Source organism: Musa acuminata, chromosome BXJ2-5 (assembly GCF_036884655.1).
Source record: "Musa acuminata AAA Group cultivar baxijiao chromosome BXJ2-5, Cavendish_Baxijiao_AAA, whole genome shotgun sequence".
Classification (NCBI taxonomy): domain Eukaryota; kingdom Viridiplantae; phylum Streptophyta; class Magnoliopsida; order Zingiberales; family Musaceae; genus Musa; species Musa acuminata.
In genome coordinates, this window is record NC_088342.1 from 46,586,007 (window position 1) to 46,602,240 (window position 16,234).

The 16,234-nt window shown below is 42.1% G+C and overlaps 3 protein-coding genes across 3 annotated transcripts; all 3 read right to left on the reverse strand.

The window, feature by feature from the left end:
• Nucleotides 1-460: 460 nt before the first annotated feature.
• Nucleotides 461-3,693, reverse strand: LOC135613075 (pollen-specific leucine-rich repeat extensin-like protein 3). Its single transcript, XM_065110038.1, has one exon. It carries the CDS (start codon nucleotides 3,643-3,645, stop codon nucleotides 685-687), a length of 2,961 nt encoding a protein of 986 aa, XP_064966110.1. The 5' UTR covers nucleotides 3,646-3,693; the 3' UTR covers nucleotides 461-684.
• A 440-nt stretch (nucleotides 3,694-4,133) lies between these two features.
• Nucleotides 4,134-8,096, reverse strand: LOC103986285 (large ribosomal subunit protein eL22y). The gene is made up of 2 exons (XM_009404241.3): nucleotides 7,796-8,096; nucleotides 4,134-4,527 (listed from the first exon to the last, which is right to left on the reverse strand). The coding sequence occupies exons 1-2, from the start codon at nucleotides 8,032-8,034 to the stop codon at nucleotides 4,383-4,385; spliced, it is 384 nt and encodes a 127-aa protein (XP_009402516.1). The 5' UTR covers nucleotides 8,035-8,096; the 3' UTR covers nucleotides 4,134-4,382.
• Nucleotides 8,097-8,690: 594 nt separating this feature from the next.
• On the reverse strand, nucleotides 8,691-15,940 carry LOC103986284 (E3 ubiquitin-protein ligase IPI1). Its single transcript, XM_009404240.3, has 6 exons — nucleotides 15,616-15,940; nucleotides 14,059-14,228; nucleotides 12,635-12,690; nucleotides 10,668-10,696; nucleotides 10,203-10,578; nucleotides 8,691-9,488 (listed from the first exon to the last, which is right to left on the reverse strand). The coding sequence occupies exons 1-6, from the start codon at nucleotides 15,755-15,757 to the stop codon at nucleotides 9,026-9,028; spliced, it is 1,236 nt and encodes a 411-aa protein (XP_009402515.2). The 5' UTR covers nucleotides 15,758-15,940; the 3' UTR covers nucleotides 8,691-9,025.
• Nucleotides 15,941-16,234: the final 294 nt, after the last annotated feature.

A 16,234-nucleotide genomic window follows, 5' to 3' on the forward strand; every position in this document is an offset into this window, starting at 1 on the left:
CTTGAAATATTTTATTTCTTTTGTTATTTGATTTAAACATCTATCTTCATCCTAAGAATTAAGGTTAATCAACTTTTTACAACTTCTACCTTACTTTCACCTTGAGGCTAACTTAGCGTTGGAGGGATCAGTTCGAAAAAATCACTCCCGATCTTGATCTTCGTGTAGATTATCGTCGGAACACCCGAGCACACCTACATTGATTTCCATAAGACTTCCAACGCCACCTTGGCGGCATCTCATCGTTCTTAAGCATGTGTTGCCGAACCGGGTTAAATTGAACGTTCAATAATATTTTCCCCTAACACGTGAATATATTATTAATGTAGGTATGATCTATGGTGCAAAACGTTAGTACTCAGATCGCCAAGCCGTAAGTAGCAACTTCATCAGCATGCTCAAGCCTTGTCCGTATGGCACAGTAGAAAACCATCCACAAGAATTTGAATAGAGAAAGGACAAAAAAAATGCTCTCGTATTTGATCATCAAGAGACAAAAAAGATGATAATTTAGAAATCCTCGACATGGTGAGAAGATGCAGATTATGTGCTGCGGCGGTCGGTTTGATTTCAGTCCCACTCTTTTTGCATGCCCTCTTTAGTCTTTAGCTTGAGAGAGAAAGCAAGAGAGATGGCATCTTCCTCTATGGAGTGCATGGAATGTAGAGATGGGAGCGCTCCAGCTTAGTAGCCTTTGTAGATGGGTGGAGGTGGTGACGCATAGCTCAACCCACCGACGGGTGGGAGGACGGCCAACTCAGGTGATGGGGAGGAGACGAGAGGCGATGGCTGCGGTGACGACACCAGTGGTGGAGGAGAGTACACTGGTGGTGGTAGTGGTGGTGGTGATTGGCTTAGAGGCGGTGGTGAGGATACAAGTGGTGGTGAAGATGATGCTACGGATGATGGTGGTGGTGAAGGAGAGTGCACCGGTGATGGAGATGATACTACGGATGTTGGTGGTGGTGACTGCGTAAGCGGTGGAGAAGAGGGAACTGGTGATGGAGATGATTCTGTTGATGTTGGCGGAGGTGAGTAAATAGGTGGTGGAGGAGAGTGTGCCGGTGGTGGTGGTGAGTATGCAGCCGGTGGAGGAGAGTTCACCGGTGGTGGTGGTGACGAGGATACAGGCGGTGGAGGAGAGGGAACTGGTGGTGGTGGCGATTGGCTTAGAGGCGGTGGTGAGGATACAAGTGGTGGTGAAGATGATGCTACGGATGATGGTGGTGGTGAAGGAGAGTGCACCGGTGATGGAGATGATACTATGGATGTTGGTGGTGGTGACTGCGTAAGCGGTGGAGAAGAGGGACTTGGTGATGGAGATGATTCTGTTGATGTTGGCGGAGGTGAGTAAGTAGGTGGTGGAGGAGAGTGTGCCGGTGGTGGTGGTGAGTATGCAGCCGGTGGAGGCGAGTGCACTGGTGGTGGTGGTGACGAGGATACAGGCGGTGGAGGAGAGAGAACTGGTGGTGGTGGTGGAGATGATGCTACGGATGTTGATGTTGGTGGGTAAACTGATGGTGGTGAGGGCACAACTGATGGTGAAGAGTTTATTGGTGGTGGGGATGATGATGGTAATGGTGGTGGTGGTGGTGAGTATACAGGAGGCGTAGGAGATGTTAGAGGCGATGTAGGTGGTGGTGAGTTAATTGGAGGAGGCGGAGAGTAGGCTACTGGTGGAGGTGGAGAGTATATTGGTTTTGGTGGTGACACTACTGACGGAGGTGGAGGGTGAGCCGTTGGTGGGGGTGGTGAGTTAACTATAGGTGGAGATTGGACTGACTGGGGAGGCACGGTCACTAGTTCTGGTGGCGGAGGCGAATGCACTCGTGTTACCGGTGACTCTGAATGCGGAGGTGGTGGCGGTGAGTGTGTCCGTGTCACCGGTGAGTCTGAATACGGAGGTGGTGGTGGTGAGTTTACTGGTGTCCTTGGCGACTCTGAAGGCTGAGGTGGTGGAGTTTTGGGAGCGGGCTCCTGTTGGGCTGGAGGTGGCGGCGATGGGAATACAACCTGATGTGGTGGCGAGGTCACCACTGGTTTCAGAGATGGTTTCGGTGATGGTGCTGTCACCGGTTCTGGTTTTGGCGATGGTTTCGGAGACGTCGGCGTCACCGGCTTTGGCGATGGTTTCGGAGACGTCGGCGTCACCGGCTTTGGTGATGGTTTCGGAGACGTCGGCGTCACCGGCTTCGGTGATGGTTTTGGAGATGTCGGCGTCACTGGCTTTGGTGATGGTTTTGGAGACGTCGGCGTCACCGGCTTTGGTGATGGTTTCGGAGACGTCGGCGTCACTGGCTTTGGTGATGATTTCGGAGACGTCGGCGTCACCGGCTTCGGTGATGGTTTTGGAGATGTCGGCGTCACCGGCTTCGGTGATGGTTTTGGAGATGTCGGCGTCACCGGCTTTGGTGAAGATTTCGGAGATGATGGTGTGGCTGGAGATGGAGACGAAGAGCTCGGAGAAGACCCACATTTATCTTTACTGCAGTCCACAGGGCGAGTCATCACCGGAAAACATGTCTTCGTCGACTTCTGGCCGGGCCTCTTCTCAAGGCAATTGCCTGTGTCTTCAAAGACGATATCAGAGCTCGATGATGACACGCACTCGCCGGCTTCGCCCTTGAAGTAGTTGTAAGAGAACGTGAAGTTGGCGAGGCTGGGCAAGCGGCAGAGCTTCTCAGGGACGATTCCGGTGAGGACATTGTGCGACAAGTCCAACTCCTCCACCTTGCTCAACGCCGCAAAGCTCGTGGGCAGCGTGCCAGTCAACGAGTTCGAGCTCGCATCGAACACCGTCACGTTGCCCAGAAGTCCGATCTCCACCGGCAAGCAGCCGACGAGCCCGTTGTTTAGCAGCACAAGCTCGTTGAGGGTGGCTCCCATCTTTCCGGCGCTCGACGGAATGCAACCCCCGAGGTTGTTGTTGGCAAGAACAACAATGGACGCAGTGGAGTTGCCAAAGTTGTCGGGGATAGGCGAGCTGAAGCGGTTGTCGTTCAAGAAGATGGCGTCGAGCGCCTTGTCGAAAAGCTCCGGCGGGAGGGGACCCTCGAAGTCATTGAACCGAAGGTCGATGTACCTCAGAGACGGTAGGCCAACGAGGACCATCGGAAATGGCCCGACGAAGCGGTTGTTGCTGACATCAAGCTCGTGGAGGAGCTGCAAACGGGAGAAGCTCTTGGGAATGATTCCGCAGAACCGGTTGGAATTGATGTGGATGAGCGCGGCGTCGGTAAGGAGGCCGAGCTCGATGGGGAGGTGGCCCGCGATGTCGGCGCCATTGAGGTCGACGCCGGCCACGACAGCGATGTTGGGATTATCGAGAGCCGGGGAGCAGAAGACGCCGTTGTAGCTGCACACGTCGCGGCCGACCCAGTTGCCGGTGAAGTTGAAGGGGTCGGAGTACATGGCGTGGCGCCAGGCTTGGAGGGCGATGTAGGCACGGCGGAGGCGGGCGTTGGCGAAGTCGAGGTCGATCTTGATATCAAATTCGAAGTCATCGGGGAGGTCGCCGCCCCTTGACAGGGCCAGAAGCTGGCGGCGGGCGATCCAGGCCGCTTCGGCGTTCGAGAGAGCGTAGGCAGAGGAAGAGAAGAGGAGGAGGAGAAGGACGAGAGAGAGAGGCCAGCCGGAGGCCTCCATGTTGGGCGGAGGGAAAAGGTGGGTGAACCGCCCTGGAGAGCCCAAGGCTGCGACGAAGGGGAATGGGATGGGGGAAGGGGGTTCTTATAGCTAACCCATTAGGAATCGTTGGTTGGCCTGCTTCCCCGCAGGCGTCTCGATTTGGCGCGAAAGGAACGGACGGCCGAACACGAGAGCCAACGGTCCACCCCCAAAATTTTGACCAAGATTTGAAGGGTTGACGTTTCTGTGCCACCATCGAAATATTCTGCCCTTCGAATATGCCGTTATATCCGGTTGAATTTAAGCCAAATCAAATCATTTATATGTATGGTCTCTACAAATTGCTAATTTTATGTCGAGTTAGATCAAACGAAGCTTTGCATGACGCAGGGTGTGTCTTTTCGGATATCAGATCTATTTCGACAATATACTAAAACAGTATTTATCGTGAAGAATTAAGGAAAAAAAACAAAAAATAGACAATGCCACTATATTGAGAGCTAGTGTTCGTAACGTTGTTTAATTTTTTTATTATTTTAATTGAACCATTCAAAACAAAGATAATTCATGTATAAATCTATGCTCGGTACTTACACCATACCATTTTTGGTGGTACGGTATGGTTTCGATAACTAATCTAAACACGTTAATTAAAAAGAGTATTTGGAAACAAGTAATACATATCTTTTAAATCGAGAACAGTACCAATGAAGAGAAAACGTTGAAGAAAGAACAGCCAATGGAAACAGAACGAGTTAGTCTTCCTCCTCCGCCTCGTTCTCGGCAATGTTGAAGTACCTGAGCTCATAAACGCTGCGATCTTTGTTGGATGCAATCACGCGCAGCCAATCCCGCACGTTGTGCTTCTTCAAGTATTTCTTTGTTAAGTATTTCAAGTACCTAAACATAAAAACATATGCATTGTGTATGTTAGTTTCCTCCAGAACACATACATTTCATCTAATGTTTAAAATATCGATCTCATAATGGGACAGGCAGAATACCAGTATGCTGGATGATATGTCAACTCATGCAATCTGGTATCGATGACCAAAACTAGCAACATGAGGACTAATACCAGTTCTTGACTGGACCAGTAAATATTGGTGTAACAAAATCACAGTAGCAAACTAGTTGCAAATGATGGCAACAATATATATTGTTTCCTAGGGTTCCATAGAGTCACACATCAAAGTAGGTGCCCCAGAAGGATGCTCCTGTTCTTCGTTTCACCAAGAAAGACAATGTTCAATTATGTAGGCAAAAGATTCAATGTCATAAGACAAACTAAAAGGTACAGTGAATTAACATACAATATAGCAGTCCCATGGAGGGACCAAACTAAGAGCTTCCCAATCTTACCATCTCATTGATAGAGAAATTGTCATGCCCCCAGCACACTCTAAACACAAACACCAAGGGCTGACAACATCACCTGATATCATCACATGCATACGACTGAAATTTATCGTAACACTAATGATTTAATAATGATCCAACTTATCACATAAGATGTTCAGTTTTGTTTAATTACAGTCTGAAAAACTAACAAGAAGCAAACAAGTCTGATGTTCAATAATACTGATAAAATATCCTAGGGAATGTTAAATGATAAAAATATGATTAGTGGGTTACTTTGAATTCCATAATAACCCAAAACTAATGATTTAGATCCACTAACCTTGAGTATACAAACTATGAGGCAAAGTAAATAAATTAAAATTTATAATGCATAATAATAGAACCTACACTTTGCAAATTGCAACCATTGTCATATGTTCAATCAACCCCTTTGACTCTGATTGACTTTGATGATGACACCTCTCATCTTGTATGTACGTTATTTACATAATGTATATGCATATCGACGCATGATTTGATGTGACATGATCACGCTGATTGATGTATGATACTAAGTGAAAGGATACTTTATTTTCTCTTGAGAGCAGTAGAACAATCCTAGTACAGCGATTCTCTAGGTGCTTTCGGTAGCTAAGAGATTAATGGACCGTCAGACGTAACGACTATTCGATCTCCTGCATGGGACAAGAAAGATATGTCATCACTATGACGGGTGAGGCACCACTCCATCGGCTATTGGGAATGCGATATGATTCTTCTCTCTTAATTGTTGGGAGAGTTGAGTCATCCCGAGAGATTCAGGCATCCCATTTGCCGACACGTGCATGATGTTGCATTTAAAAATATGATCCTTGTGTGGATTGTCCATTACATTCTTCCATAATTTAATCATCATTTGTGAAGCTCACATATCATTTTATTGTATCACTTGCTTTGACACACCTTTTGCCTACTCGAAGTTATCCTACTTAGCATTGTTGCTGAATATTATTATTGCAAAAATTTTTCAGAGGCCCAAGACAATAACGAGCAACAACGGGAGGAGCAAACCATGCCCTTTCAGTACAAGTATTATTGAGTAGCCAACTTCAGACTTGTTTCCTTCTTGTTAGCTTTCCAAACTATAATTAAATAATATCGAGCATCTTATGTAATAAGTTGGATCAATGTTAAATCATTATTTTTATAATAAGTTTCGACCATATGGCATGTGATAATATCATGTAATGTTGTCAATCCTTGGTATTTGTGTTTGGAGTGTACTTGGGATATGACAATTGATATTTGGTATCAGAGTCAACTTAGTATTGGGACATGGTGAGGAGACTCGAGTAAGAAAAGACTACCGTGGATGGGATCAGAGGTCACATCATGGCACGAAGCCACCATTAGGCTATGCCTCACGAACACTATGCTAGGATTTGATCTGAGATACACCGGGTCTTAACGAGGGCACCAAGCCCTTTAGTGGAAGAGTTTGTAACATCCTGATTAGTCCCACATCGAAAATGGACAAGACTAAGATTGACATAAAAGGATTAGATAAGTGTACCATTATCAAATTTAGCTGAAGCATTTTGATCAATAATTTAAGCCGAAGTTGATATGTCGATTATCCCATTAGCTCGAATCATCATAAAAAATTTCTTATTAATTAGATAGAAAAACTTTTATGACCACTCTCATAAGTGATAAGAAAGCATATCATCAAAAGAAAAAAATTATAAAAAACAAAATAAGAAAATTATATGATAAATACCATAGTAAATTTTATGACACAAGTTAGCTAACACTTAATTATCATTCTTTCTAAAAAAATGTGAGCCAACGAAAGCAAAAAATTTTAGGCACGAAAACAATATGATTGAACCCAAAATTTTCACCTTGTTTCTCTCCCTAGTTTTTCAATTCATTGCCATATATGTAAGAAGAATCCTCAAGATTTCTTTCTATCAATTCTTATGTAACTATTTTAAGTAACTCAAAGCTCAAAAACAAAACTAATGTAGGCCATGTTATTGATCACCTAATACCAATAAAATGACCACCTATAGCATCAATAGAAATAATGATTTCACAAACATGACACCAAAACTTACATAGAATGCAGTTTATAACAAGAAATAAAAAGAGAGATTTAACCAAGACGTAAACATATTCATGAAGACAAAGTCTTGATGCAGCTACAAACCCTGTTTTAGCTTATTCAAACTGTGAATATTGCAGTGACACGTACTGACTGTGACTATTGCAGTGACATGTACTGAATAAAACGTCACATACGCCCTTAGAATTATATTACTTGAATAGGAACAACATGATCTACCAAATACTACTGATACAAGTAACATATCAAAGTTCAATAATTTGCTGAATCCTTCTATTCGAAGATGAACGAATGACTACAAGTGCTCAACAAACTTAGGAATCCAACAGCATGAGATTACTACTGACACAATATTCCAAATATGTTAAAACCTGTACTTCATATCCACATGTGTATACACCACACTCTAATAAAATTATGATCCAAAGTGCGACAAAAGTGATAATAACCAACAACATTCATTTCAATTTTCTGCATCTCCCATCACAGAAGAAACAGAAAAAAATAAAGGTAGATAAACGGGACAATTCAACAGGGCAATTGAGTGTATATTGACCTAACATTAGAGGCGAGGAGTCATCTCAGAACTGAGCAGTGCCAAGAAAGAAACAATAGCAATGATCAAGAAATGATTGCGTCAAACATCAAACACACCAATATATCCATCTACATCAAGAGGTGGTGGCAGGGGAGGGTTACCGCTTGGAGAAGGGGCCCTCAGAGGTGACGGTGATCTTGCTCTTGTCTCGGGAGACGGTGACGGCGTCGCCGAGGGCTCCGGCCTTTCCGCCGGCGACCTTGATCCGCTCCTGGAGGAACTTCTCCAGTGAGGCGATGTCCATGATCTTGTCCTCCACCGGCTTCGCGCAGTCGATCACGAAGGTCGAACCCTTCTTCTTCCCCGCCTTCGCCGCCGCTCCACTGACCCCGCGACTCATCTTGGTCTCCGCCGCCGAACCGAGGGTAAGGGTTTTCCCCGAGACGCGGGTTGAAGAGCGCCGACTCCGGGTTCTTAAGCAAGTCCTTGCACGTTAAAATGTCCCGCGGTGGTACGTGGACCGAGTGCTGCGCTGTTTCGCGTGCGTCGGAGGAGGGTGGGGTGGATCGGTTGGTGCCTTCGGATCTGTGGTACTCCGCGAAGCACATTACGTGGTAAGCTTAGCGGGTTCCGGATTCGGGTCCGATCAAGATCCGAGGAACTAATTGTAGTTTATATCCTCTCGCTTCAATTTCTTAAAACTTCAATTAGTATATGATACATGATTTATGTATTATATTCTTAATATTTAAATCAAGCTACTGCATAAAGATCAATCAGAGATTTTTAACTCACAAAATTAATAGGAAATTATTTTTAATAAGCTTCACTTGAGAAAATTAATAAGCTTCAATAGACAAAAAATATTTGTTCAATTTGGAAGCTCTATTTCTCTTCATTGTGGATTGTGAGAATTGTTCTGTCCATTTCCTATATCCTTTTGGGCATATTTAAATGATTCGAACCGGTGAAATTAAAAATAAATGCATATGATGAAATTATACTGTTATCATTAGGTTATGATATTAAAAATATTATGAGAGAACATAAGCCACATGCAATCACAATTCCACACTTACATAGAAACCATGTATGTGCCCATATATACATACATACCAATGTACACGTTGCAACCATGAGATGCATGTATTGTGTGGATCTCCCGTGGATGGAAGCATGCTTCCATTGGTTGACATGATGAAACAGTTTTAAGCTTACAGAGCTGGCCTTTCTGACACAGCTAGAATACATCAGCAGATTGTTTGGCTCATCAGCAGATATCGGGAAATAGTGACAACAGAAGAGTTCATACGAGATCACCTCAGTCATCAATGGAGCAGCTCAGAGTCATGCATCTTACAGGGATGTTCTCAAAACATCACCAGCTTGCATCACAACAAGGGCAGCATGCGAGGTGGAGGCATCGGTCGGTTGTGTCCTGCCTGTGCCGGCAGCCTCTCAGAACTGTTGAGAGGGAAGTAGACCATCTGAGGGGGACTGGAATCTGATACACCGCTACCATTAGCCTGCAAAAAAGGGCCCCAACAACTGGGTTCCCTGTCGATTGGAAAAAATGGATGGGGTGCAAAACACTGGCGTTCCCAAGCATAGAGGCGAGTACTTGTGATGTTCTCTGCATCTACATTGGTCTGCACTGTTGGAGAGACCAGGAAAGGGCCACATTGTTCCGCTGGATTGAAACTCCACAAACTTCCAGAAAGTGGCATGCCTGTTCCATGCGTGATTTGAGAATGTTGGAGTTGATAGTGTTCAAGACCATTGCCATGGGTTCTAAGATATGGTGGAACCAATGAGGGTGCGGATGAGCCAGTAGCCCCAGCTCTGGAAACAATTCTAAAAGAAATTATAGGAAGAACCGGTCAGAATTATCAGATGTCAGGATATTTCAAGTGATCACACGACTTTCAGAGCAAGTAAAATTAATTGATAACTAAAAGCTATGACATCGGTACCACTACTGAAGGCAAGAGTAAGCAACAACGCAAATACATTGATAGAATTCTTTTTAAATGGTTTAAATCAGCAGGAGAAACAAAATGTGGAAAATCTTATACAGGCTAGTCCAAGATTTTGCAATTTCGTGTACCTATAGTGTATCACTCAGGGCTTCAAATGATCCCGTATCAGTCCATACCAATGTATTGAGTACGTACCAAGTTTCGAAAACTCATGAAAAAAAAAAGAGGTGAAAATACCGGGTGGTATCAACCTTGTACCAGGTGCACCTGGCAGTACTGTATCAGATGGTACAAACCCTGTACCAGGTGTACCATCTGGTTTTCCTGGTTTATGCGGGCTGTTGGTCAGGTAAATACCATCCGTACCACAAGGGGTGGAATTACAAACCTTGGGCTAAACAAATCTCAGGAGCTAGTTCCAGGAAATATCCACAATGCCTGTTGGAAATGATTCCTAAATGCATGTGGAAAGATAGATGAGAGATAATTGCTGCCATACTTTACTGGATGCATATGGTCATAAAACTTTTAGAAAGAAGCAGAACTAAATATGGATAAATCCTAAGAAATCTAGACATCCATCACTTACCCATGACTGAGAACAAAGGGATGGAAAACAGAATCAGTGGCAGGCAAACCATTAGTGGCTAGCCTTGCAAAGTGTAATGATTCGGCACTATTTATGTGGGCATTTGGAGAGTAAGATGCATGACAGTGTTCCCAGCCATGATAGTGAATGTTACTTGGTGCCATCATATATAGGGTTTGAAATTCTCTTGGCCTTGGGAAGTGACTCCACTGATGGTGATATCCAGGATCACTGCTATTGGAATCAAAGGAATGGTTATTTGAGGAAGATGAAGGTTGGAGCGGTGGCATGTAGGCCATGAAAGGGCATGGATGAGCTACTGAGACAGTAGCCCGATTCTCCGAAAAATTAGCATGATATCCTGAAAGATCCCAGACTGCAAAACCACAATATTTCACTTGGTTACTCCAAATAACAATACCAACAAATCAGCTAATAAAGCATCTTGGAATATCAGTGACTTACAAGAAACAGCCGGGGAAGATTCACCTTCCCTAATAGGACAAAGAAAAAAATTAGTAATCTATGGACAGTATCATGATCAGGCAATGTTCTTATTTAGTATAAGCAAATAGCTGTAACCAAAAACTTCAGAAACTAAGTTTTATATGCAAGTCCTGGACAAAGCTTTTGACTTAAATGTTGCAACGAAGTTTGACAAACATAAATAAAAGGTACTCATAGACAGTACCATTGTGAAGTTACGTGTAATTAGTGCAGCAAGAGGCTTTCTTTCTGATGAAGGCATGGAGGGCTCTGGTTTTGATAAAATTCTCGATCAAGCATTCAGATAATGTCAAATAGAAAACAACTATACAACTGTAAAGAGAGATGACCTGTGCCTGCTATGCATAAAGCCAACTAACAAGGAACTTTAAAAGAATGCTGAGGTAACACCTATTAGATCAGGCCTTAAGTTGTCAGTCAAATTCAGTTTCGGATAAACAACTTATGCTAGTAATGCAGTATCAAATCCTGATCAATTATCCTAAAGATCACAATGTATCAATCATTTAAGAACAAAAACTCACTAACCAGTCTCTTGCAGCTTGCAGTGAATGTTCATCCTATCATTTAACTTTTAGGGTTCCACCAATCAAGTAAAATTGTGTAGCAGATTATAAGGCATGAAAGACAATCCCTTGATTATGCATTTTCAGCCTGCACTTAGTATTAAGATCGAAAAGGAAATAGGTGATTCGCTGAGTAGGATGCTTTCCTAAATATTGATGGAAATGAAAATTTATTTTTGGGAGCAATCTAGAGACAGACAGTCAACAGGCTCCAGGGTAAATTTTGACAAGAACTTGTAGGTGGTGCCAACTTGATTTAATCTTGTAGTTGTGTTTATTTAATACAAAGTTGAAAGCACTATAAACATATAACTAAACTGGTAGCTAAATTTTTTGGCACTTTCATTCTTGGGATTGAAGCAAAAACTTTTTCTAGCACACTAACCAATAACCATTACAAGAATCCACATGCTAGCATTTTCATATGGTAGCACCTATGTCTATTAGCCTGTCACATTCATGCCCTGCCGTAGAATGTATGCATACAGGTGTGGTACATGACTTATGATACATCCAGTTGACAGGACCAATGCCAGCATAAGATGTGGCAACTGATACATTGATCAATGCAAACAATGAAAAGCAGAGTAATAGAGAACAGTCCGTGATTGCTGACGACCTGAAACCACCACCAATTTTGCATAGAAACACTGGGAATGCAGTTACTGATATATGACACAATCACAACAGTGTTCAGGTTTATGGTTCAGAACTGATGTCACATCATAAGAGAAGAAAAGAAAAGCAGTTCTTCATTGGAAAATGCATAAATTATAAAAAAAAGTTATCTGAGATGTTGATTCTCAGTGCAACATTATATATGAACTGACTGCATGTCAGGTGCAAACTTGGTTGGTTTCATATTCCAACAAAAATAGATAAATAAAATGCTTGATGCATCTTTAGAATAACCACATGAGCAATTTTTCTAATAGATGCATAATCACTTCAAGAGCAAAAGTTGGCAAATAGCAAACAAAAATCCAGAAGTGCAAAGTAGTCTGGTAGTCTACTGAAGCAAACATTTACAGACATCACTGGATTATAAGGTCTGCTATTGTTGATTTGAATTTCATATATGCTGAAGGGAAGACATGCATCTTGAATGGCAGAACAAATAAACGATGCTAACAAATTATTTGATGTTTCAAATAATTCAAAAAAATAATTATGGCTCAAACCTAAAGGGTTGTTACTATTGTTGTAGCAATATTGAATAAACAAATCTACCTTCCAAATATCAGCTAAATGGAAACTTTCCGCCATTTAGCTCTACAGAGGGTAATGACACAAAGTTGGGTAACTATCATTGCAAAACTAATTTTAAAACATATATAGCATATATGATATCAAGCATACTCAAACGATGGAATCCTTGCCAAGCTACCAATTGGAAACCAATGACCTCCAAATGGCTGCACAAACACAGAGAAAATAGGACAAGATTAGAAATATCATAAAATTTTCTCATCTATCTGTGAATAAAAATCCTCTCAAAATGAAGAGACTACCTAAGAAAAAAATTTATGCAAACTGAAGCAGAAAATGTAACAAGGTCCTTAGCACCACAACCATTAAGTAATCGGGTAAACCAGGCAAGAGACATGATGCAGAAAATTAAGACAGAGAAAAACCACTACACAAGTTCTGTAGACAGTAGCATAATCTGATCAAAATTTCTTCAGCCAAACAAAATGACATCAGTCACAAATGTTTTCATCAGAGCATCTGACGAGCAACATAGAATATTGTTCCAACATAGGCCAAACACTAATCCATCTCCCATCATCATGAATCACAACCAAGGCCTAATCAATTGTAAAACAGCCCTTCTAAACAAGAGGTCCCAGATGGGGCCAAAACCAACTTCAGTTAGATTACTACGACATATTTCCAATCCAATGCATAATGGTTCAGCATATTCCCACTTATCACATTCCATCCAGTTCAACTTCAGTTTAGCCCATACACAGCTAGGGAAATCCAGCTTTGTAATCCCTGATCTAAGTTGGAGAAGGCTTACCTAGAACTTGGAGGCACTACTTGGACTAGGAAGATATGCAGTCATCCAGCTCAATAGAGAAACTTTTCGGGCATTCTTAGCTGGAATAGGAGTAGATTAGGCCTTCTCAACATGTTGCTTGTTGAGTTAGAAAAGAGATAAATACGCCTCACATGCATTTTAAGTGAAAATAAATCTAAATTTTCTATTTTTTAGTGAACTGGACACCTTTTTTATGCTTAGGAAATCTGTAGGATCTTATTCCAAGTCCAATTGTCTTTGTTGAACCATCCATCCAAATCAGTTAGTACATTGTTGCACAAGTAATAGGTGTCAGTTTCCAGTTCATGTATGAGCGCCATGTACATCATTCAATTTAATAAAAATTTCTTCCATTTTTTTCTTTGAAAAATCTTATTCCAATTCCAATTGGTTCCTAAGAGTCACAGTATGGATATAATGGGGCTTATAAAAGCTTATTTAGCTATTAGGAGTAATAATTGAACATTTCTAGCAGCCTTTTCCTAGTGGGTTTTACATGCAACATGATTTTCAATTTTTCCTGCAACTTCAAATATATGAGCACTATGTAGCACCTAAGCCATGAAAGCTGAATTGTATTTTAGAAATTTTTTTATCTTCGATTAATTTGCATAGTTAACTAATGGCAAAAGAAACATGACAAAAGAGACAAAGAATACTGGTATTTACAATAAGCTATCCCATTTGAAATCATGCATTAAAATATGGAAAAAAATCATAGAATCAGTTATCAACATACAGATTCTGCATAGTTCAGATTGTACAGGTCCTCATCTTGTATCCACTCATCCATGGTGAGTTCTGGTGTCGAATGAGAGCCATTTGCATAGAACCAATTGCCTTCTTCAACTTTTCGACAATTAGGGCATTGCATCACCCCTTTAGCATTAAATGCTGAACCAATGCAATCTGAAGAAAAAAAAAATCCATCCAATAATAAGTTTTGACTAGCAGATCCATTGAAAATGTTATATATATCCATTGAAAATGTTATATATATCATTTTCCATGGGTGTTAATTGCAGAGAGTTGGCAAAAGGATACTACCAAAGTATATATCACTTGTAAGATAAAATAGATAACCTGAGAAATAAGTTTCAGATATGATAAAGGCCTATAACAATGATATATTTACTATCAAATAAGGTGAGCATGGAAACATGAAAATAATTGATGAATCTTAGAAAGAACGAAGAAAACCTAGACATGCAACACAAGGGTTGAAAAGAGAAAGTTCACATATCCAGATCCATATCAGTAGAATCCAGTTCTTGCAGAAACAATAGTGGCTGATCCCATTAGTTTGGCCTATTTCCTATTGGTTGCACTGAGTCCAGCAAATACCAACTATCTCAAGCTGATTTATAGTTGTCTTAATCAATTCTAGTCATTTTAGGAAATAGAAGTCCCATGATCCAATTCTCAGTGCTAAATCCTCTAGTTGATCCCAACCATGAACGTAACGTGGAATCGGATGAAAGAGGGAAGGAAAAAGCTTTGAGGAGACTTTGAAGGAGGTCTTACCATCATAACTACAAGACTTGGGCTACTAACTGACAAAGCATGCACACATCAACAGACAATACAAGCTGCAGGAGTTCAAAGTTGAACAATGGATAACTTATGTTGAAGTTTGAAGAGGATCCAATATGCAAAAGGCTTGAGTTCTCTCTTCTTTTTTGGTAGATCATAATAGAAGAAAAGACACCACCTGACAGGCGCAATGCAATGAGAATGCTAGAAATACACCTTCTACTGGAGCTTCTATAGGTCGAATAAGGGAAGAGACCAAATCAGGATTGATCTCAAACAAAAACCTTGAATATTATTGCCGAAATAAAAATATGTTAGGAATACAGAAAGCAGTGGCCAATTATGATTTATTCAAATCACCAATATTGCTTTATGTCCAAAGAATCCAAAACCCCTTTCAGTCTCCTATTTATATTCCCTTTAATAATCTGAGTTCAAGATCTATGTGAACTCGATTCCAAGAGTGACACGATATTTCCTGGAACATTAATATTGTACAAGTCCTCCAAAATCTTATAATTCTAAAAAAGGAGGAAAATTAATCCGAAATCCCGACACGGAAATATATCCATTTAATCAGTTATCTTCCGACGATCACGCAAGCGAACAAGAATAAAAGATCCTCGGTTTGCGCACACAATTCGAACGAACTAAAAAGAAGGAATCTTTCCATCAAATCCACACGAAAAAAATCAAATCTCAGAAGAAAAAGGAAAATAACAGGAAGGAAGATCAAGGAGGGGAATCGATCAGTGGAGCTGACCAAGGTGGAATTCGTGCCCGCATTGCAGCTTGGCGGTAGACCGATCCCCACCGCACTTCACGGCGTTAAGGCAGATTGAGCAATAAACGTGCACGACCTCATCCCCATCTTCGGTGCCCTTTCCCGCTCCCACGAGGCCCATCCCCAAACGCCCTAATCCTCACGGATCCTCCGATCGCCCGATGACAAAAAGGGCAGCAGATCACCGAACCAACCGCAATCCTCCCCAACCCAAACCCAAATATTTCATCCGAGAAGGTATCGCCCAATTCACCCCTCCTCCCTCCTCTCCTCTCACTCCCCCAAGGCTGCGGTATCGCGCGGTCCGGCGATGGGACAGCGGAAGGGAATAGCTAAACCCGCACGTCAAGCGTTCGCGTAATACTTTATATGCCTAAAAAATCACAGCCTTTCAATTTTCTGCACGTGATCGTATATCGCTTTTTGAACGGTGATCCTTGTGTTCTCATAGAAATATTTATGCGAATAAGGAGAAGAGATCAGTGGTTACGTGGGGTCGTGGAGGAGCAGCGACGGTGACCCGGAGTCCGACTCGGGCCGAGCACGTACGGGAGACAAAGGGTGAGATCCTGTCCAATACTTGTGGGCATTGGACCAC